The 24,093-nt window shown below is 33.0% G+C and overlaps 1 protein-coding gene across 1 annotated transcript in view; it reads right to left on the reverse strand.

Moving 5' to 3' along the window:
* LOC143083959 (uncharacterized) overlaps positions 1-24,093 on the reverse strand; it is a 94,611-nt gene that overhangs the window by 24,878 nt on the left and 45,640 nt on the right. Inside the window, exons 4-5 of the mRNA XM_076260376.1 lie at positions 14,768-14,792; positions 2,635-2,874 (exon numbers count right to left, since the gene is read on the reverse strand). Of these exons, the coding sequence (XP_076116491.1) occupies positions 2,635-2,874; positions 14,768-14,792 (265 nt within the window). The remainder of the gene's footprint in view (positions 1-2,634; positions 2,875-14,767; positions 14,793-24,093) is intronic.

Below are 24,093 nucleotides of genomic sequence, written 5' to 3' on the forward strand. Positions count from 1 at the left end.
TGAGGTCAAGGTCAGATGACACCTGCTAGTTGGACATGTACACCTTACAGTCCTTCTATACACTGAATATACTAGACCTATTGCTTATAGTATCTGAGATATGGACTTGACCACCAAAACTTAACCTAGTTCACTGATCCATAAATTGAGGTCGAGGTCAAGTGAAAACTGTCTGAGGGGCATGAGGACCTTGCAAGGTACGCACATACCAAATATAGTTATCCAATTACTTATAACACATGTATGATAAGAGAGAATTTAACATTACAAAAAATCTTAACTTTTTTTTCAAGTAGTCACTGAACCATGAAAATGAGGTCAAGGACATTGGACATGTGACTGATGGAAAGTTTGTAACATGAGGCATCTATATACAAAGTATGAAGCATCCAGGTCTTCTACCTTCTAAAATATAAAGCTTTTAAGAAGTTAGCTAACGCCGCTGCCACCGTAGCTGCCGCCGGATCACTATCCCTATGTCGAGCATTCTGCAACAAAAGTTGCAGGCTCGACAACAATTAACCTCTCACTTAGAGTAAAAATATTTGCAATTTAGCAATTTAAATTTTGATTGTAAAAAGACGCGTTGAAAAATGATGTCAAATAAAGCTAAATTTTGATTGGTATTGAATATCAATTATAACTGCACATGCAAAAATGTCTTAGATATAAATGGCTTGCATGAATGATTTCTTCAATTGATTGTACATAACTAATAAATGTATCTAACTCAAAAATGACAATACATGAACAAAAGCACCCCACCCCCACCCCCAATTCCTTACCAAACAAAAAACGTCTTAAAAACAGTAAACTCAAACTGTGTATTAAAATTTGAAAGAGAATTTGCGCTGACATAACTCCTAGAACAGATACTGAATAATACTATCATGTCGAGATGCATATGTAAATATTATGTCATTAGTATTATTAAAGTTTTGTGCTGTAATTTCAGATGGGTGCAATGGCAAGCATAAGACGGACAGTTTGATGATTATGAGGGACTAACAGGTCAATATAAAAAAGAAGATGTGATATGATTACCAATGAGACAACTGTCCACAAGAGACCAAAATGACACAGACATTAACAACTATACATGAACGGCCTTCAACAATGAGCAAAGCCCATACCGCATAGTCAGCTATAAAAGGCCCCGATAAGACAATGTAAAGCAATTCAAATGAGAAAACGAACGGCCTTATTTATATATAAAAAAAAAATATGTAACACATAAACAAATGACAACCACTGAAGTACAGGCTCCTGACTTGGACAGTACAACATAAGAATGAACTATACAAATCAGTTGAAAAAGGCTTAACTCATCAGATGGACAAAAATACAAGTTGACGTGGCCGGGTACTTATACACAAAAAGACACAATGCACAGATCTGAGAGTACTCACAGTTATTTGACAGCTAGTTCAAAGCCACTAACAACTATTACAAAAATTTGTAAGGGTTCCGCGGAACCCAGTGTCTCGCCTACTTTTGCTGTTAATCACACACTCATCAAAAATGATGAAAAAAATCAATAAAATTATTCCTCTCCATACTATCTTTTGATTGTCAGAAGCTTCTGTCCAAGTTTGGTAAAAATTCAGGCTAGTTTAAGAATCTTAAAAATGTTTTAAATACTTTAACTGCAGACTGTATGTAATGTTAACTGGAAGAAAAACTAAGTCCATTTATAAGTAAAATACGGGAAAAATGGAATTTTATTTTTTACAAAATTTACTTCTGGATACTATCTTCTGATCATAAACAAGCTTCTGGCCAAGTTTCTTACAATTCCAGGATAGTTTAAGAAAGTTATTAAAATTTTAAAAACTTTAACCACAGAGTGAATATTGTGGACGCCGCCGCCGACGACGACGCCAACGGAATGTAGGATCGCTATATCTCGCTTTTTCAACTAAAGTCAAAGGCTCGACAAAAATGTGTTGTTTTTTTTTTATATAGATTCGATTGTTGGTTTTCCCGTTTGAATGGTTTTAAACTAGTAATTTTGGGGGCCCTTTATAGCTTGTTGTTCGATGTGAGCCAAGGCTCCGTGTTGAAGGCCGTACATTGACCTATAATGATTTACTTTTTTTAAATTGTTATTTGGATGGAGGGTTGTCTCATTGGCACTCACACCACATCTTCCTATATCTAATTAAACTGCGCACTTTTAAAGGGCCGAGTCACCTTAAATCTTTTAAAATATATTGAGAATGTGTCCATGGGACACACATGATGCCCTGTTTGCATATAATGTTATAAAGGGACATAACTCAAGAACGTTAAAAGGGACGTCACCAAAATTCAAAAAATTGTTGTTAGTTTTGTGGTAATGATCATAGTATATAGGTTTCAAACAAGAATGTGTCCATAGTATATGGATGTCCTACTCGCACTATCATTTTCTATTTTTAGTGGAACGAGTAATTGGCATGACAATCTAATTTCGTATTTATGCTTCTCTGCAAAGCATGCAGTATTGAGGGATAATTGCATATACCTGGGTTTGGTGGGGTAAAATTTTCAAGTATTGTTTCCCAATAATGCTTGGACAGACGTTCAGACGGACCGGGGTAACACTTAATTCCCCCTCCAATGCGACAGGGGCATAAACAAACATGCTCTTACCTGGATTTATAAGAATCCATTCTCTTGTTTGGACGTCAAGACCACAGCGACCTTCTAGAAGCGAGATACCATCTGTAGGATGTCTCCCTTCGGGAATGACGTCCCCCACTAATAGCTTCACCAGAGTACTTTTTCCGACGGCGAACTGGCCAGTTACCATACAGCGCATGTCATACGATTCGTAGGTACCTTTACCCGTTAAACGATTTAACTGTTGTTTTTTCTTCAAGTTGTTATATTCTGTAAAAATGACATGAATATGTTTTACTTAAGGTAGCACAATACAAAGATTTTATAACTCCAACTACCAAGTTTTAAAATGCTGTAACTTTCTTAATAATGCTTGAAAATTTATAAAAGTGGTAGTTTTGGATAGCTAATAGATTACTCTTTCAAATTAATGCAATGTTAGCATTATGCCACAATTATGTAACCAATTATAATGTTAACGGTGTCTAAAATATTTTTCACCAAATTTCCACTTTCAAATGAAATTAGCTTCTGCATAGGTATCCCTAGAGGCTTGATTTTAGAATATGTTGTTCCTATGGCCATTATCTACAAAAGGGTGTCTCAGATTTCAGATAGAATGTATAGAACAAATTTTACACCTTATTAAACATTATCTTCTTTTATGTGGTTAGGATGTTTCACTAATTGGAGATTTATGAGAGAATAGAATACCATAGAGACAATCTGAGACACCCTTTTGAAGCCCATGATGTGTTGATTAAGATTTCGTTAAAATTTTCTGTATAGTTAAAGAGATAAAAGAGCTAAATTCATTCAAGTGACCTTACCCAGATTTTGCCACTAATTACATAATAATTGATTACATAATGATTGCATAATAAAAATATTACATTCATTTAAAAGATTAATCTTTTATCTATCTATATGTACCTCTTTTTTTTATTTTCTATGCATTCATAAGAAAGTTACAGCATTTCAAATGTTAGTGATTGGAAGTAAAAAAATCTTTGTATTGTGCTACCTTAAATTATATGAATACCAATGGTATCTGGGGGGAAAAGATGATAAAATTAATGAGTAATGTGTCCATGGGACACAGATGATGCCCCCGCTTGGTTATATTGTTAATATAAAGGGACACAACTCAATAACAGTGAAAGTGATGCTACCCAAATTCATACTTGATCAAAGTTTTGAGGTAATAAGCATTGTGTATTAGCTTCATCACAAGTTGTAAAAGGCAAACTTAAGTTAGAGAACGGAAACGATAATTTAAGCAACTTTTCCATTTGTAAAGGGGCGTAACTCTAGAATGGTAAAAGTGATGCCACCTGCATTCAAACTTGATCTGTGTTTTGTGGTAATAACCGCTGTTTATAAGTTTCATACAATTAAGTTGAGACCAACTAAAGTTTAGAGCGGTATACCAATTGAGGGATGTATGTACGACGCGACTGACAAACAAGGGTACACCTTAATGTCCCCAAAACAATGTACTAAATATACAAATGAACAGTACAACTGACTATACTAACTAAAATGAATAATGAATATAACATTGACTGGCAGGGACATTACTTAACTAGAGGCTCTCAAGAGCCTGTGTCGCTCACCTTGGTCTATGTGCATATTAAACAATGGACACAGATAAATTCATAACAAAATTGTCTTTTGATGATGGTGATGTGTTTGTAGATCTTACTTTACAGAACATTCCTGTTGCTACAATTATCTCTATCTATAATGAACTTGGCCCAGTATTAACAGTGGAAAATAAATTCTAAAAATCTACAAAAATTTATACAAAAAGTAAAAAAATGACTATAAAGGGCAATAACTCCTTAAGGGGTCAACTGACCATTTCGGTCGTGTTTACTTATTTGTAAATCTTACTTTGCTGAACATTATTGCTGTTTACTGTTTATCTCTATCTATAATATCATTTAAGATAATAATGAGCAAAATTTCCTTAAAATTAACAATTCAGGGGCAGCAACCCAACAACGGGTTGTTTGATTCATCTGAAATTTGCAGGGCAGATATATTCTGACCTGATAAACAAATTAACCTCATGCCAGATTTGCTCTTAATGCTTTGGTTTTTGAGTTATAAGCAAAAAACTGCATTTTACCCCAATGTTCTATTTTTAGCCATGGCGGCCATCTTTGTTAGTTGACCGGGTCACCGGACACAATTTTTCAACTAGATACCCCAATGATGAGTGTGGCCAAGTTTGGTTTAATTTGGCCCAGTTGTTTCAGAGGAGAAGATTTTTGTAAAAGATTACCAAGATTTACGAAAAATGGTTCAAAATTGACTATAAAGGGCAATAACTCCTAAAGGGGTCAACTGACCATTTCGGTCATGTTGACTTATTTGTAAATCTTATTTTGCTGAACATTATTGTTGTTTACAGTTTATCTCTATCTATAATATTATTCAAGATAATAACCAAAAACAGCAAAATTTCCTTAAAACTACCAATTCAGGGGCAGCAACCCAACAACGGGTTGTTCGATTCATCTGAAATTTTCAGGGCAGATAGATCTTGACCTGATAAACAATTTAACCTATGACAGATTTGCTCTTAATGCTTTGGTTTTTGAGTTATAAGCCAAAAACTGCATTTTACCCAAATGTTCTATTTTTAGCCATGGCGGCCACAGTGATATTGTTGGCTTTTTTCAAAACTACCTCTACCCTTTTTTATTGGGAAAATATGCGTCATTTTTATCTTATTGGAAAATTTATAATAAACCATGAATTTGACTGGAACTTCAATTTGCAGACCCACTTTCAAGAGGTAAACTCTCATTTGAAATAATACCCCTTAGGCCAATTAAAATTAATTGATAGATTTTCATCCCCCCCTGCCCCTCTGAAATCGTCCCGCCCCGATTTTTTTTATTTTGAAAAATTTACGATTTCCCGATTTTGTTCATTTCCGTTACTGGTAACCGTCAATAATTTCGTTTCATTCAAACTTCCTGTTTCAAATTTCGGTTTTCATATTTCTTGTTTCGAGCACAGGGACTCGGTTAGCAGATTAAAATTTTATAAATCAATGTTTTTAATTTATTTTTTATTATTTCCTGTCTATTTGCATTACTATATTAACGTATTTAAAGTTGCCATCACTATTTCTTTGTTTTCTGGCAATGTGCAGTTTACTATCCATATCCATGTACTGAAAAAACCTAAAGGGATCTAAGTCGCCATCTTGAATTGCCTTCCCTACTTTAGATAAAAAATAATTAAAAATATGAATAAATTACTATATACCTTACAACAGCCCTCATTTTCTTCCGAAGTGATTCTTCTATAACATGCATATTTTGATTTGTGGAATAACAGAACCCTTATGAAGTTTCAGTTGCATTCGTGTCAGAATATTCAAATTTCCCGGCAAAAGCAACGTATCATTCGGAAACTTCCGGGTTGATGCGTTTACTACAACGATAAATCCTTATAAACAGACGAGTGCTGTCCCCTAACTTCATACCTACGCCACACCAAGATATCCTTCATATAAATTAACTATCAAACAAAAATGTCTTTGAACAGTTAGTGCATGTATTGTTTCAATATCAGATTATCCTCCTATCCTTCCGCCCATTGAAAATATCAAATGATTGTCCCAAACTATCGGGTTGTATTTCTGACATCCTGATATTTTAACAACACTTACACTTATATAATCAGAGGAGTATGTATGTATATGGAAAAGGGGCCTTCCGATTGAACTTCATACATGCATGTATAATAAGTTAATATACTTTTCAAAGTATTACTCCAAGTTGACCTACCAACCGGCCCTCCCCCTTTTTTATATCCTGGTACAACAAGTAAACCTTATAAATCCCATTGAACGTGTCAATATTTTTAGTAACTTCTTTATTTTATTGATGTGTCTTCGAAAAAGTCAATGATTTATGTTACCCCGTTTGAAGAAAGGTTCTATATTCGTTAACTTTGCGCTCGATATGTAAAATTAAATAAAGGGACAGCACTCGTCTGTTTATAAGGATTTATCGTTGTGGTAAACGCATCAACCCAGAAGTTTCCGAATGATACGTTGCTTTCGCCGGGAAATTTGAATATTCTGACACGAATGCAACTGAAACTTCGTAAGGGTTCTGTTAATCCACAAATCAAAATATGCATGTTATAGAAGAATCATTTCGGAAGAAAATGAGGGCTGTTGTAAGGTATATAGTAATTTATTCATATTTTTAATTATTTTTTATCTAAAGTAGGGAAGGCAATTCAAGATGGCGACTTAGATCCCTTTAGGTTTTTTCAGTATATGGATATGGATAGTAATCTGCACATTGCCAGAAAACAAAGAAATAGTGATGGCAACTTTAAATACGTTAATATAGTAATGCAAAAAGACAGGAAATAATAAAAAATAAATTAAAAACATTGATTTACAAAATTTTAATCTGCTAACCGAGTCCCTGTGGTTTTGAGTACTTTAAAACGATTATGTTGACAAATTCTGCTGCTCAATGATGACAGTATCATCTACAGAGAATAGAGATAGATTACCAGAAGGGCATGAAATATTCGGGTTACGAGTATTAAATACGCTGTGTCCAAGAACACAAATCGTTGTATGTCACTAATTGGAAATTTCTTTCATCAGAAAATTGTGGATTTATTTAATAATACATTGACTTTTGGCAAATTTGGGCTGTGAATGATGTACAAAGAATTGTGGAACAAATTGGTAGAAAAAATATTACTGAATTAAAGAAATTGACAAAAGCATGAACTTGTTAGATCTAATATGACCGTATATTGAGTTCAAAAAGTCGTTAAACATACACATTGTGTACTAAAAAACCCTTAGATTTACCTATGGCTATTTTTTTTGTTTAAAAACACAAAATACCATTAAAAGAGTATTGAAACAACTTCATGTTTTACAATGTAATTATATATGCGTCATTCTTGCATTACTTGAGAATCTTAAAAGCGCCAACTTAACTATTCCCAACATTTATTTGAGTTTTCATTTCATTCATAATACTTGTGTTGCATACCAATGCATTTGCATAAGTTTATAGAGACTACAAACCATCGCTTAGAGAGCAAAATAAATTTGAAGTTGGTAGTCAAACTGAATAGGAAATTTCTTCATGGTTTTACTGTTTACTGAAAATAGGTTTCTAAAGTAGCAATTGCATGTAGAACAGTCATTGCAAATCAGAGATGTTTATTCAAGAATTATGAAAAATATGTACGATTCTTTCAACATGTTTACACATTTACATGGTATATGCTACATTTTGTAATTATAACACTTGCATACATATGAAGTTCACGCCACAAGAAGGTTTCAAATTAAATAAAATTTAAAAAATAAAATCCTCCCACCCACCCCATTTTTTTCAAAACTTTGGATGAAAATCTACTAATCAATTTTAGTTGGCCTTATTGTCAGTGATCATACATAAATAGACCCTCAAATCTGCACATATAGTCATTTTAGGCATGAAAAATGTTTAAATGAGTGTTTTTTAGTTTGTAATCTTGCACAATTACGACTGAGACTGCACTGATTGGGAAAAAAGTTGTCTTTTTGGGAATAATTTTAAGCCATTTTTTTTTCAAATTGGGATTCTTCTCCAGTAATTTAAGGCAAACAATATCACTGAGCCATCTTGGTTAGTTGACCGGGTCACCGGACACAATTTTTTAACTTAGGATACTCCAATGATGATTGTGGCCAAGTTTGGTTTATTTTGTCCAAGTAGTTTCAGAGGAGAAGATTTTTCTAAAAGATTACCAAGATTTACGAAAAATGGTTAAAAATTGACTATAAAGGGCAATAACTCCTAAAGGAGTCAACTGACCATTTCGGTCATGATGACTTATTTGTAAATCTTATTTTGCTGAACATTATTGCTGTTTACAGTTTATCTCTATCTATAATATTATTCAAGATAATAACCAAAAACAGCAAAATTTCCTTAAAACTACCAATTCAGGGGCAGCAACCCAACAACGGGTTGTTGGATTCATCTGAAATTTTCAGGGCAGATAGATCTTGACCTGATAAACAATTTAACCTCATGCCAGATTTGCTCTAATTGCTTTGGTTTTTGAGTTATAAGCCAAAAACTGCATTTTACCCCAATGTTCTATTTTTAGCCATGGTGGCCATCTTGGTTAGTTGACCGGGTCACCGGACACAATTTTTTAACTAGATACCCCAATGATGATTGTGGCCAAGTTTGGTTTAATTTGGCCCAGTAGTTTCAGAGAAGAAGATTTTTGTAAAAGATTACCAAGATTTACGAAAAATGGTTAAACATTGACTATAAAGGGCAATAACTCCTAATGGGGTCAACTGATCATTTCGGTCATGTTGACTTATTTGTAAATCTTATTTTGCTGAACATTATTGCTGTTTACAGTTTATCTCTATCTATAATATTATTCAAGATAACCAAAAACAGCAAAATTTCCTTAAAACTACCAATTCAGGGGCAGCAACCCAACAACGGGTTGTTCGATTCATCTGAAATTTTCAGGGCAGATAGATCTTGACCTGATAAACAATTTTATCCTCGTCAAATTTGCTCTAAATGCTTTGGTTTTTGAGTTATAAGCCAAAAACTGCATTTTACCCCTATGTTCTATTTTTAACCGTGGCAGCCATCATGGTTGGTATGCCCGGTCACCGGACACAATTTTTAAACTAAATACCCCAATGATGATTGTGGCCAAGTTTGGTTTAATTTGTCCAAGTAGTTTCAGAGGAGAAGATTTTTCTAAAAGATAACTAAGATTTACGAAAAATTGTTAAAAATTGACTATAAAGGGCAATAACTCCTTAGAGGTCAATTGACCGTTTTGGTAATGTTGACTTATTTGTAGATCTTACTTAATGCTGAACATTTTTGCTGTTTACAGTTTATCTCTATCTATAATAATATTCAAGATATTAAATAACCAAAAACAGCAAAATTTCCTTAAAATTACCAATTCAGGGGCAGCAACCTAACAACAGGTTGTCTGATTCATCTGAAAATTTCAGGGCAGATAGATCCTGACCTGATAAACACTTTTACCCCATGTCAGATTTGCTCTAAATGCTAAGTTTGGGCCAATAGTTTCAGAGGAGAAGATTTTTGTAAAAGTTTACGGACGACGGACGCCAAGTGATGAGAAAAGCTCACTTGGCCCTTTGGGCCAGGTGAGCTAAAAATGAAAAATGCTCTAGGTTGGAGCATTTTTCAATTTTACTTCATATATTGAAAAATGAAAAATGCTCCAACTTGGAGCATTTTTGAATTTGACGTTTGATATTGAAAAATGAAAAATGCTCCAATTTGGAGCATTTTTTGAATTTGACGTTTGATATTGAAAAATAAAAAATGCTACAATTTTTCATTATTCATTTACTGTGCAATATTCAAATTTGGAAAATGTTCATTATTTAAATGTCTAATAATGAGAACGAAATGTAATGTACACATGAGATATTGTCCTGAAACTAGAAAAAAGGCTTGATTTTTGCCCGTTTTTGGCAGGTAATTCCTAAAATATTGAGGCAATTACCCCCATAATCAACCCCAGCATTCCCTTTGTGGTATGGTACCTCGCAGTTCAATTCCAGAGAGATCCATACACTTGAACACACGTTATTGTCTGGTAACTAAAAACATGCTTATTTTTTGCCCCTTTTTGGCCCCTAATTCCTAAACGTTTCAAGCATTTTCCCCCAAACTCACTTCAAGCTTTCTCTTTGTGATATGGAACCTTGTAGTATAATTTTAGAAGGATCCATACATTTACACACAAGTTATTGTCATGAAACTAGAAAAATGCTTGTTTTTTGCCGATTTTTGGCCCCTCATTCCTAAAATATTGAGGCAATTACCCCCATAATCAATCCCAGCCTTCCCTTTGTGGTATTGTAGCATGCAGTACAATTTGAGAGAGATCCATACGCTTGAACACAAGTTATTGTCTAACCAGATGCTCCGCAGGATGCAGCTTTATCCGACCGCAGAGGTTGAACCCTGAACGCTTGGGGCAAGTATGGACACAACATTCAAGCTGGATTCAGCTCTAAATTTGGATTGTGATTAAATAGTTGACACAGCATAGGTTTCTGACACAGAATGAATGTGGTCTAATGAACTTAAAATATTTTTTTGCCTTTGAGCAATTCACTATGCTGTTGAATATTAATCCTCTCAAAAAAATGTTTAAAGAAATTTTCTTTTTATTTATGAAATCTGAAATGAGAAAAATTTAACCCCCCCTTTTTTTTTCACATCCCCCTTTCCCTTTTTCCAAAACTGATCTCAATTCAAATTTCTAATGGAGTTTGCAACAATAACTACTCATTTAAATACATCATAAAATATTAAAATGTAAAATAAAGTGCTTGTCATCACTGAATGGTAAAGATTGTTTTAATTTATCAGTTGGTAGTAAAAGTGAATATATACATTGTAAATTGTATAAAACAATGATTTAAGTTGATTCAACTACTATTCTTGACAAGGAAAGATAACTCCAATTGAAAATTTCTTGCTATTGCACAATATTGTGCAATTAGATATTTCTTGCTATTGCGCAATACTGTGCAATTGAAAATTTCTTGCTATTGCGCAATACTGTGCAATTGAAGATTTCTTGCTATTGCTGAATACTGTGCAATTGAAAATTTCTTGCTATTGCAGAATACTTAATATAATAATTTTGGATCCTAATTTGAACCAACTTGAAAACTGCGCCCATAATCAAAAATCTAAGTACATGTTTAGATTCAGCATATCAAAAAAGCCCAAGAATTCAATTTTTGTTAAAATCAACCTTAGTTTAATTTTGGACCCTTTGGACTTTAATGTAGACCAATTTGAAAACGGGACCAAAAATTAAGAATCAACATATACAGTTAGATTTGGCATATCAAAGAACCCCAATTATTCAATTTTTGATGAAATCAAACAAAGTTCAATTTTGGACCCTTTGGGCCCCTTATTTCTAAACTGTTCGGACCAAAACTCCCAAAATCAAACCCAACCTTCCTTTTATTAGGTCCGAGACCACCATTGTCGTCCCTTGATTTTCGTTGTTCACAAATATAGTCCCTAGTGTTGACAGTGGGTTACTTGCCATTAATTTGTATACCCCTTCCAAATTTATTTCTCCATGTTTAATGCCTCAAATTGCAAGTAGGGGGATAAAATTACACTGTAAAAAAATTTGGGTCCAGATTTTTAAAGGAAAGTAGTGATTTGGTCCAGCTGAAAAAGGTTTAAAATTAGCACTTCGGAAGCTGTCAAAAGATTTCAAGACGCCCTAAACAGAAAATTGTCCATATTTTGAGTTAGAGACGATGAAGTTTTCTATAATTTTGATATAATTTGTCCCAAAAGTAGTACAACACACTGTATAAGTTTCTTTGAGAAAGTGCAGGTGGGATTTTTTTAAATTTTCATTTATGTTCTAAAAGAAATGCACTAAGAAATAATTGTGGTCTCGGACCTGATGGTCATAAACCTTGTGTTTAAATTTCATAGATTTCTGTTAACTTATACTAAAGCTATGGTGCGGAAACCAAGAATAATGCTTATTTGGGCCTCTTTTTGGCCCCTAATTCCTAAACTGTTTTGACCTCAACTCCCAAAATCAATCCCAACCTTCCTTTTGTGGTCATAAACCTTGTGTTTAAATTTCATTAATTTCTATTTCCTTATACTAAAGTTATTGTGCGAAAACCAAGAATAATGCTTATTTGGGCCCTTTTTTGGCCCCTAATTCCTACACTGCTGGAACCAAAACTCCCAAAATCAATCCAAACCTTCCTTTTGTGGTCATAAACCCTGTGTCAAAATTTCATAGATTTCTATTTACTTAAACTAAAGTTATAGTGCGAAAACGAAGAAAATGCTTATTTGGGCCCTTTTTGGCCCCTAATTCCTAAAATGTTGGGACCAAAATGCCCAAAATCAATCCCAACCTTCCTTTTATGGTCATAAACCTTGTTTTAAAATTTCATAGATTTCTATTCTCTTTTACTAAAGTTAGAGTGCGAAAACTAAAAGTATTCGGAGGAGGAGGACGACGACAACGACGACGCCAACGTGATACCAATATACGACCAAAAGTTTTTCAATTTTTGCAGTTGTATAAAAACTAGAAACATGCTTATATTTGGCCCCTTTTTGGCCCCTAATTCCTACATGTTTTGGGCAATTACCCCAAACTCAATTCAGGCTTTCCCTTTATGATATGGAACCTTGTAGAACAATTTTAGAAAGATCCATACGCTTACACACAAGTTATTGTCATGAAACTAGAAAAAAATGCTTGTTTTTTGCCCCTTTTTTGGCCCCCAATTCCTAAAATTTTTGGCCAATTACCCCCAAAATAAATCACAGCCTTCCCTTTGTGATATGGAACCTTGTGGTATAATGTCATAGAGATCCATACACTAACACACAAGTTAGTGTCTAGAAGTTACAAAAATGCTTATTTTCGGCCCATTTTTTGGCCCCTAATTCCTTGTGCCAAAACTAATATGTCTTCGACGACGACAACAACGATGACAACGCCAACCTCATACCAATATACGATCACAATTTGCGGTCGTATAAAAAATGTATTTATCATAAAAATGTACTTTCATTTTCAGACTTATTTTAGTCAGAGAATGACAGACTTGTTAAGGTCTATTTATGTTTATGAAAAGACATAATTTAAGTTGGTAGCCAAAGTGCACCAAGTTTGACATCATAAACCTTCCAGAGAGTTCAAATGGACCTGATTTATCTATATCAGTATATCACATTTATTTAATTGAACATTTTTACTTAACATGGATTACTTTCCTCATTATGTGTGGTTACAGATGGTTGCATTGTAAAGTAAATAAACATTATTTCGTTTTTTTAGGCTACGAAATCACTGAAATAATTGTAATGTGGACGGTTGTTCCTGGTGCAGAAAAAATTAGTACAGAAGATGTTTTTAAACAAACACAACGCAAGATCTGCCATAAAGACAAAATTCTGAAAATAACGAAAAGCTATAGCAATAATACTCTTTTCAGGATTTCTGATTTGGGACAGCACATGAATATACAGATATATGGAAGTTTTAAATTAGTGTTTTGATATCTCAACCCCCAACCTTCTTTTATTCACGATCAGAAGTTTAACAAAACAGACATCCAATAAAGGGCTGCGCTTTAGCGCATGATACGCCCGTTGCTCTTTAACATTTATAAAAATGGAAAGGGAGCTTATGTTAATAGATATAAACAATTTATCAAAGTTGCATAAAATTTTCTGAAAGTGTTAGTTATTGTCCCAAAATTGGAAAATCCCCCCTTTTTTAAGCATAAAAATTCATAACACGGAATTTGTATGTAAAATCTGAAATTTATAAAAATTGAAAGGGAGCTTACATCAATAGATAAAAACAATTCACCAAAGTTTCATGGACATTGGTGAAAGCCTTTTTGAGTTATTGTCCGAAGTGTTAAAAACCCCCCTTTTTTATGAATAAAGCCCCATAAATCCAAAACTTAAAATCTGAAATTTATAAAAATTGAAAGGGAGCCTACATCAATAGATATAAACAATTCACCAAAGTTTCATGGACATTGGTGAAAGCCTCTTTGAGTTATTGTCCGAAGTGTTGAAAATCCCCCTTTTTTTATGAATAAAGCCCCATAAATCCAAAACTTAAAATCTGAAATTTATAAAAATTGAAAGGGAGCTTACATCAATAGATATAAACAATTCACCAAAGTTTCATGGACATTGGTGAAAGCCTTTTTGAGTTATTGTCCGAAGTGTTGAAAATCCCCCCTTTTTTATGAATAAAGCCCCATAAATCCCAAACTTAAAATCTGAAATTAAAAAAAAACGAAAGGGAGCTTACGTCAATAGATATAAACAATTCACTTAAGTTTCATGGAAATTGGTGAAAGCATTTTTGAGTTATTGTCCGAAGTGTGGACGACGAACGGACGGACAGACGGACGGACGGACAACGGTATACCATAATAGGTCCCGTCTAAAAGACAACGGGCGTATAAAAACTAACTATCAGTACAGGAAAAACACTTTATTCTTAAATAACGGTATGATAGATAATAATACTGTCAGATCATAACTAGACTTACCTTCTGGAGTCTTTAACATGACAGTCTACAAAAGAATAAACAATCTGATATCACATAACAATTCATAAACTTGGTGTGTCCACGGTAAAATGTTAAGCCATTAAGACGAGAAAATCAACAGTCTGATATCAAGCAATCAATAATAGAAATACAAATATATCAGACAGCAACTAAAAACAACCTATGAAGTACTGGCTTCAGACTTTGAACATGCATATACAGAATGTTGTGGTGAAACAGGTTTGTGAGTGCTCACTCCCCCTAAACTTGAGACAGTGGTGCAACAACACAACACAATAACATATCAGTTTGAAAATATCTGATGTATCACTTTGAAATGGACGAAAAGTGATGACAAAAGCTGTTTTGGCCCTTCAGGACAGGTGAGCTAAAAACCATTAAAAATGTAAACATGACTATACACAATACTAGATATGGACAATGTCCCCCACCTCCTTTTCTGCTCTGCCACATGCATGAGTATAGTTCCACATATTTTAGATTAGACAAACAGTAATGTTGGCATACAACTTGAAATTGTTACACTGTCTGTAAGACACAAATGATGCCTCCGCTTGACCATAGGAAATTATAAATTTAACACTATGCATGATGATGTTACTGTAGGAGGAGATAGCCAGACAAACCATGATCTCTTTATGGAGCTAGTACCAAAAAAATGACTGTCCAACTACCTGTCATTTTCAGAATATTTGAAAAAAATCAAATCTGTGGCCATGCACACCTCTATTATGTGTATGAACATCCTACAAAATATTAAAGTTGTACCTCCAAAACTGTAGGACGAGATGGCCGGACGAACAATGTATGCTAATCCGGACATATGAACGGAAGAACAGACGGACAGACAGACGGGGGTAAATTTATATGCTCCCTCGACATTTTGTCGCTGGGGCATAAAAACAATCAAAACAACATCTTTAAAATCTTTTACAAACCACAAAAAAGTCTATTTACATTATAAGGGTTATGCATCTTCTTCTTGTTAATACTGTTATATTTGATTAGCATACAAATAAATCACAAAGGACAAGATTCATGTATTCAAAGGACAAGGTATGATAAGGGGCAATGTTGCCTAATGACCACACAAAAGTACTTTTTTATCCAATGTTATCCATAAAAAAAAATGAATTTCATACAACTCATATTAAGTCGACTCCTATACTGATATATTAAGAAACAATGTTTGCATGAAAAATCATATTGATTTTGTATCTAAATAATCCGTCAAAACAACCCGAGTTTTCCTTAGCAACGCATAGTTAGTTTTAAGTTAACAATTGAAGAACATTTAAAAAGATGTTTAGTATCACTGAGTGTAATTTTTAAGCTTGAAACGTGGAACTAAAGGATATTTATGAGTACCTTTAGTGCAGGAGTGCAATTCTAATATAATTCTTATTTCAGTGTTTCCATGGTTACACATGAATGTATCCATGATATAATATCTTGCTCAGCAACCATCGCAAATCAGGTTTCAATTAATTTCTTTTTTTTCTTCGCCCAAAGATTGAACAATTTAACTTAGATAAATGGAGAATGTGTCCATTGGCATAGGGACTCAGTTTCCCGGCTAACATATAAAGTTATACAGAGACATGATATCTCAAGAACTTTAAAAGTGACGCTACTAAAATTTGAACTTAAACTGAGTTTTGCGGCAATAATCATTGTATATGCATTTCATAACATTGAATTGAGATAAACTCAAGTTAGAAGTCGTAAATAACAGCATTTTTTTCATTTGTAGGTGTAATACCACCGTTGATTTTCTCCTATTAGTCTTTGTTAAATTTGCACTTTCAAAAAATAGAATTTATCTTTGTTTCAAATAAAGAAATACTTGGCATGCATGAGTAAAGTTTAATCCTATCCAATACTATAGAAAAAAATTCACATAACATGTCATTGTATATAAAAAAAATAACCATCATTGGAAGTTAACCAATCAAATTTCTCCCCTTATTTTATCTGTGTACAAGGTTTAGTCACCATGTAACCTCAAAATTGCAAAATTTTCTATAGATATCCCAAATAAAAAATAATGGTGTTTTGAAATACCCAAGACATATGGGACAATATCCCTAATGCGCCTTGAAATGAGGAACTCAAAAGTCACGTGTTAACAAAAAATCTCTGTGTAGTGATATTTGACACATTTCTATGATAAACAAATGACTGAGCTGAACCATTTGTGTTAATTTAGAAAGTAAGGGAACACAGAATAAATGTGTAAAAACTATGGAGCCATTAAATGTGTTCAAAGTATTAAATTTTTAAAGAACTTATTGTGTCAAAAATGGGATTTTTTACCATGAGGAGCCACATCGCAAAAGGATACTCGGGGTTTGCTAATTTACGGAAAAATGAATCACACTTCATACCCCGAAAATTTAACCACATATGTAAAAATGTCTCAGCTTCGAAACAAGCCATCATATATATACAAGTTTATGATATGGGCTGAGCAACAGAAGAAAACGTTACCATTACCGCCTATGTAGAAACAATTGCGCATATTGCCCCATATGTTTATGACACAGAAATGATTTTACTGCAATAAAATGTAGGATTAATTACCTACAACTGTCAAATTCAAGGGAATATTTTTTTCGACCTACTTTCGTATACAACCGGATGTGATGTACCATGATTTGGTGGTATTACACCTAAAGAAGACATGATTGTTCAATAAACTGCATGTAACTTTTTTCCTTTTTAATACTGGTTATTTCAAGCATTTCTGTCAAGATTTGTCATAATCAGTTCAATAGTTTGAGAAAAATCTAGTATAGTGAAAGACGACATCTACAGCGACTCGAGCAAAATTTCTTTGACAAATCCAAACCATGTCGCATCAAGATAGAATAGAGTGTGGACCAACAAATGATCATGAATATCTATTTTATCTACCTACAAACAGTTGAATATGATACACAAGATGATTTTAAGAAGATAAATACCACTAATGGACCTCTTTGTCTTCTTTATAAGGTCTCTTTTGGTCAATTTATACCTCTTATTTCCTCAAAATTTCAACTTTCAGGCCAATAAATAAAAATTATGGGGTAACTTTCACTCATTTATGTTAGAAATGTTATAAAAATGATTATTTGAAGCATTTTAACAGAATGAACAATCCATATAAAAGATTACTGTCTCCAAGGAGGTTTCATTAAGTCCTTACGTAAAAATTAAATTTACGCCGTGTTCCAGAGAGGGACATCAAAGGCTTCTCTTTTAGTAAATAATTTGTCATTAAAGCATTAAAAATAATTTCATCTACTTATAACTATATATTTATTTTAGTATATCCTAGGGAAAAAAATTCCATCATTGCAGAATATAAGAAATAAAGAGACCCCTCCCCCCCCCAAAAAAAAAACAACACTTAGTCAGGAGCCTCTGGCCTTTGTTAGTCTTGTATTATTTTAATTTTAGTTTCTTGTGTACAATTTGGAAATTAGTATGGTGTTCATTATCACTGGACTAGTATATATTTGTTTAGGGACCAGCTGAAGGACGCCTCTGGGTGCGGGAATTTCTCGCTACATTGAAGACCTGTTGGTGACCCTCTGCTGTTGTTTTTTTATTTGGTCGGGTTGTTGTCTCTTTGACACATTCGCCATTTCCATTCTCAATTTTACTTAGTATGGCTTGTTCTGTCAACTGAATATTCATGGTAGAGTCCTATCAATCTAATTAAAAACCGATCTCTCATCGCTCCTGTTTCTGATATGTCGCGTGGGAGATCTAACGAAACCGGCTTTGAGGTCACATGTGAGTGAACTAAAAGTCATGAATTTATAAAGATATGCAAATGAGTTGACGACCTATTAATAAGCCAATCAAAAAAGTTTATCAATTATTATGACTGACGATTTCGTCGTAAATAAATGGAGTTACATCCCTTTGCCTTACGTTAAACTTCCAAGATCGTGGAAGACTCAATTTCATTGGTCGAAAAAGACACACCTACGAGGTCACTCACATGTGACCTCAAAGCGGGTTTCGTTAGATCTCCCACGCGACATATCAGAAACAGGAGCGATGAGAGATCGGTTTTTAATTAGATTGGAGTCCTATTTAAGACAATTTTCTCATAAAATGTGTTTTGGAGACTCAATCCACTCAGAACATTTCATATTTTGTAATATTTCACTTAAATAGCAAGAAATTTTAACACATGAGATTACTCACAAGGTAAAAGGTGCATGTACAGCTTCCCATATTAGGTGTAATACCACCATTGATTTTCTCCTATTAGTCTTTATTAAATTTGCAGTGTTCAAACAATTTGCAGAATTTATCTTTGTTTCAAATAAAGAAATACTTGGCATGAGTAAAGTTTAATCCTATCCAGTACTATAGAAAAAATTTCACATAACATTTCATTGCATATAAGAAAATAACCATCATTGGAAGTTAACCAATCAAATTTCTCCCCTTATTTTATCTGTGTACAAGGTTTAGTCACCATGTAACCTCAAGATTGCAAAATTTTCTATAGAAATCCCAAATAAAAAATAATGGTGCTTTGAAATACCCAAGACATATGTTTATGACACAGACATGTTTTTACTGAAATAAAATGTGGGATTAATTACCTACAACTGTCAAATTCAAGGGAATATTTTTTTCGACCTACTTTCGTATACAACCGGATGTGACGTACCATGATTTGGTGGTATTACACCTTGTAAAGGAGCAAAACCCTAGAACAGAAAAAAGAAATCACCAAAGTTCATACTGGGTCTGTGTTTTGTGGTAATAAGCATTGTATATAAGTTTCATAACATTTTGTTGAAGCAAACTAAAGTTAGAGAACTGAAACGAACAACTTAGCAATTTTGCTTTTTGTACAGGGGCATAACTCTTGAACTGGAAAAGTGGCGCCATCAACTTTCAAACTCTATCTGTGTTTTGTGGTAATGAATAGTGTGTATAAGTTTTATATCATTTGGTAGAGACAAACTTAAGTTGGAATACGGAAACAAAAAATCAGCATTTTTTCCTTTTGTTAAGGAGCATAACTCTAGTATCAAGTGACGCCAGCAAAATCGAACTTGACCTGTGTTTTGTGGTGATAAGCATTGTGTATAAGTTTCTTAACATTTGGTTGATCGAGGCAAACTAAAGTTAGAGATTGGAAACCAATTTTGGAACGTACAGACGGACAGACCTATAATGTATGTATGTACGTATTTATAGACGGACAAGGGAACAACGTAATGCTCGCTCCGGTACTGAGAGGAAGTATGCATGATCTTTACTACATACGTGGAGCACAAAAAAATAGTTGAGAATTATAAGAGTAGAAATTATTGATGTGTAAACTTGGCACCCGTCCCTAGGATTTTCATGGCATTCCATCTATGCCATCAATTTTTCATGGAAAAAGGATGGAAACGATGTAAAATTTTATGAAATTCCATAAAATTCATGGCAAAAATTTTCTATGGCAAAAATTGCCATCGTTTTCATATTATGTATAAAAGAAATTCCATGGAAAGGATGAAAATCTATGGCAATCGATGGCAAAGTTTGGACTTTAACTTTTTGGGGGGATGGAAACGATGGCAAACTTGGACTTTGAAATTTTTAAGGAAGGCAATACTTAGAAATTTTCTAAGATGAAAACGAAGGCAAAATTGGACTTAGAATATTTTGATGATTTGAAACATTAAAAGTTACTGAAACATTATCAATACTACTGTATGAGAATATTAGGAGGATTCCGCTTAAAAATAGCTGGCCCCAAGATGGAATCCATCTAAAAATAAAGATCCTTTAATTTTTTTTTCAAATGAAAAATATATCAATACTGATGAGAGTGTGCATGATAATTATTTGTGCCATAAAGCCAGTATTTGTACCACCCTGAAATCCAACATATATTTGAAGAGTCTTAAAGATTGCATATTAAATTCAATTAAATATAAAATGTGATAGCATTGTTAGGTAATTTATAACTTTATTTTATGTGTTGCTATTTATATACATTTAAACAAATAAAAAGTGACCAGAATATTATATACTTATTTCACTAACAGTAATTAAGACAATAAGTTATTTTTTAATTTTCCAACATAGGAGATGCAGGTTAAATTAATTTATTTTCAAGTACAATTATAATTATTAAGTGTATCTCTTTTTAATTAAGTAATAATCATGATACAGTGTGGATAATACACAAATATTATTTCCATGCAGTCTCTTCCTTAACAATTAGTGATAGAAATGTTATGTAGGTTCCCCATCTGGTTTCATTTGCTTCTGTGAAATGGACAGGAAATGATATGTACACATTCATTGACAAGAGTTGGGGCCCAAAGAAGGAGACCATATGGCTTTGTACATTTCTCTTAAATTTCTACAGTCCAAAATATAAAAATAATAGATAAAAATTGGTGAATATTTTGTATTTATTATTATATATATCTAATATTTAAGATTTAGGTAATTAATAGTATATTTAGGGAAACATTTCAAGGAATCAAACAACTCCTCAAACAACCCCAACACTGGTCAGATTCAAAATTTGAACTTGCAGACATTTATGGTGTACCATTTGGTTCAAAAGGTATTTTTATCGATTAACCGGTACTATTATCGGTTAATCGCTATTTTTATCGGTTAACCGCTACTATTATGTCGGTTAACCGCTAATTTTATCGGTTAACCGCTACTTTTATGTCGATTAACCGCTAATTTTATCGGTTAACCGCTGTTTTATCGGTTAATCGCTATTTTTATCGGTTAACCGCTATTTTTATAACATAATCAATTCTAATTTATAGTGTATTCACATAATAACTTATTATTTTAAATGAGTAAGTGATTGATTGACAAATTTTATCGCTCAACCTGTTAAAACAATAGTGTGGATTGTTTACGCCTCCCATATATCTAGTTTTGGCCAATCACTCCCACCCAAGTTATAGAATTGTTAATCGGCAAACGAACACACAAAATTTTAGTGTTGAACACGTAGCAATTCTATGTAGCACATTACACTTTATTGTATGCAACAATTTTTGTTTTATTTATTTTATTTTACACTTTTAATACGACAAAATATATTGGATTTCATGGACCAATTTTAAATAATTATGACGATGTTTTAAATTTAAATAGAGGTACTTGTATATACTCCACTCCTACAATATAAAGGTACAAATCTGTATAAATGATAATTCGATTGATGATACCATGTGTAATGAAGACGAGAAACGTAATCTTCTAACATGCACATATATTAATTTTGTCTTATTTTTAAAAAAGAAAAGGAAAAAGTGTCGTCTACCATATTTCGCCCACAGACATGAAACAGTATCTATTATACGTTTTCTATATTATTGAATTACGTTGTTGATGATATTCAAAAACTCTATCAATGCTTTAATTCAATAGTTTTTTAATAAATCACTTGAAGAATGTATCTTCTCTATAATTGTTTTATTGCAATTGTTATTGAAATCTTAAAAAAAAGGTGGATATAGCATCCACGTTCCGATTTATGTCCGATATATGTAACAAGTCGTGATGGTATAGAGCAATGGAGAGAGTGTTTTAATATGAAAGTTTAACTGTATTTAAAAACGAGAAACAAACGTGTTATAAATATTGTCAAAATTCCGCCTAAAATGGCAAACTGTTCATCAACTCATTGAAATGTATATACCTGGTGTTTTTTTAAGCAGTTTAATTATAATTACTCAGTCTAAAAAAAATTAGCTACTTCTATTTTTTGTTTTTTGTCTGACTTTTCTAAGTTATTTGATAACGTTGGATAATAAACAATCTGTATTTAGTCATTTTCCCGCTGAAGTCCTTCAAGAATCAGTAAAAACTAAGACTAGAATATTTCATATAAACTAATGATATATTTGATTAACTCGTTTTATTAGTAGATATTTTTTCTGATGATGTTTGGACCAGCATCTCGGTCTTAATACACTGCCAATCGAACCAGGTATTGACCACGAAATAATAAGTCGGACGAAGGGTTAAGGGAATGGCAATTTATTTTACAATTTAGATAAGACGTAAAACAAAGTATAGTTACTAATTTTACTTTCCAGATCTAAACTTTATTTTATAAAGCCAGAACATTCCAATTGCTAAGTCATATAAACATTCGGTTGTAACATTTGACACTGAAATGGGACACTCGTATATATTGAATTCTTAATTGACCCAACATCTTCTTTCTCTTCCCCTCTTCACCAAACCCTCATTCGTACTATTATATATATATATTATATGTACTGCAAATATTCCTGGTATATCTTTATTTTTTAAGGATTATACTGCATTCTGCTTCAAAATTTGGGAGCATCAGTACTTATAACCGGGGAAATCAGTAATGGAAATAGGATGTTCGGGGACTATTTGTACATTAAGGATTAAGTTAAATTGCAAGATATTTTTATAATTTATCATTTTATTTTGTCCAATGTCAACATGAATTCGTCAGTTTTTATATTCGAAAAAAAAATCATGAAATAAAAACAATATCTAATATACTCAGGGTTTTCTTATTGAAACTGAACACTTTGGACTTAAATCATCTGCATTAGAATCAAAATACAGAAAGGGAAGGTCATGGTGTAACTTCAAGGCAATCCTATCTTGGAATATTACTTACTAATGACACAATCAATTATCTTTGTCAATTTGATCATTTCCAGCTTTTAAATAAAGGTAGAGTTTATATTCCTCCAAAAAGCTCCCGTCTCGAAACGCAGAAGTTAAAACAAATACAACAGTGACCACAGGCTGGATCAAATGAACTTGAATGGTATTTCACCTGGAAGACCAATCATATCACAGTGTGGTTCGGTAATTAATCGGTCATGTTATAAGGTTTTATTTTGATGTTATGTTAAATTCACGATTGCAGATTTATTTTTCTGTAACTCATACAAAAGCCTTTTTCTGAAACTGTGATAAGAGTGTTAATTGTCAATCTCAGAAAAGATCCGTCTGGAGTAAATTTAAAAAACACTTACCGTTATCTTGATGATATTTTTGCTTAAACTAAAAAAAAAATCGCATTTTCTGCGGAAATTTACGCATAGGAACTTGCTGAAAATAAATCTTTAATATACAGAAATGATTGTATTTTGCTAGACTTGAATTATTATATTCCAGTTTCACACGAAAAACTCTTACTATTCAAAAAAGAGACGAATTTTTGTTCTTTGTTGTTAATTTTCCTTTTTTTGACGGCAAAGTTGCTTTGGACCCAGATTATTGTGTGTATTTTCTCTCTATATGCCGGCGTATGCAATAGGATA

Source organism: Mytilus galloprovincialis, chromosome 7 (genome assembly GCF_965363235.1).
Source record: "Mytilus galloprovincialis chromosome 7, xbMytGall1.hap1.1, whole genome shotgun sequence".
In the NCBI taxonomy this organism is placed as follows: Eukaryota; Metazoa; Mollusca; class Bivalvia; order Mytilida; family Mytilidae; genus Mytilus; species Mytilus galloprovincialis.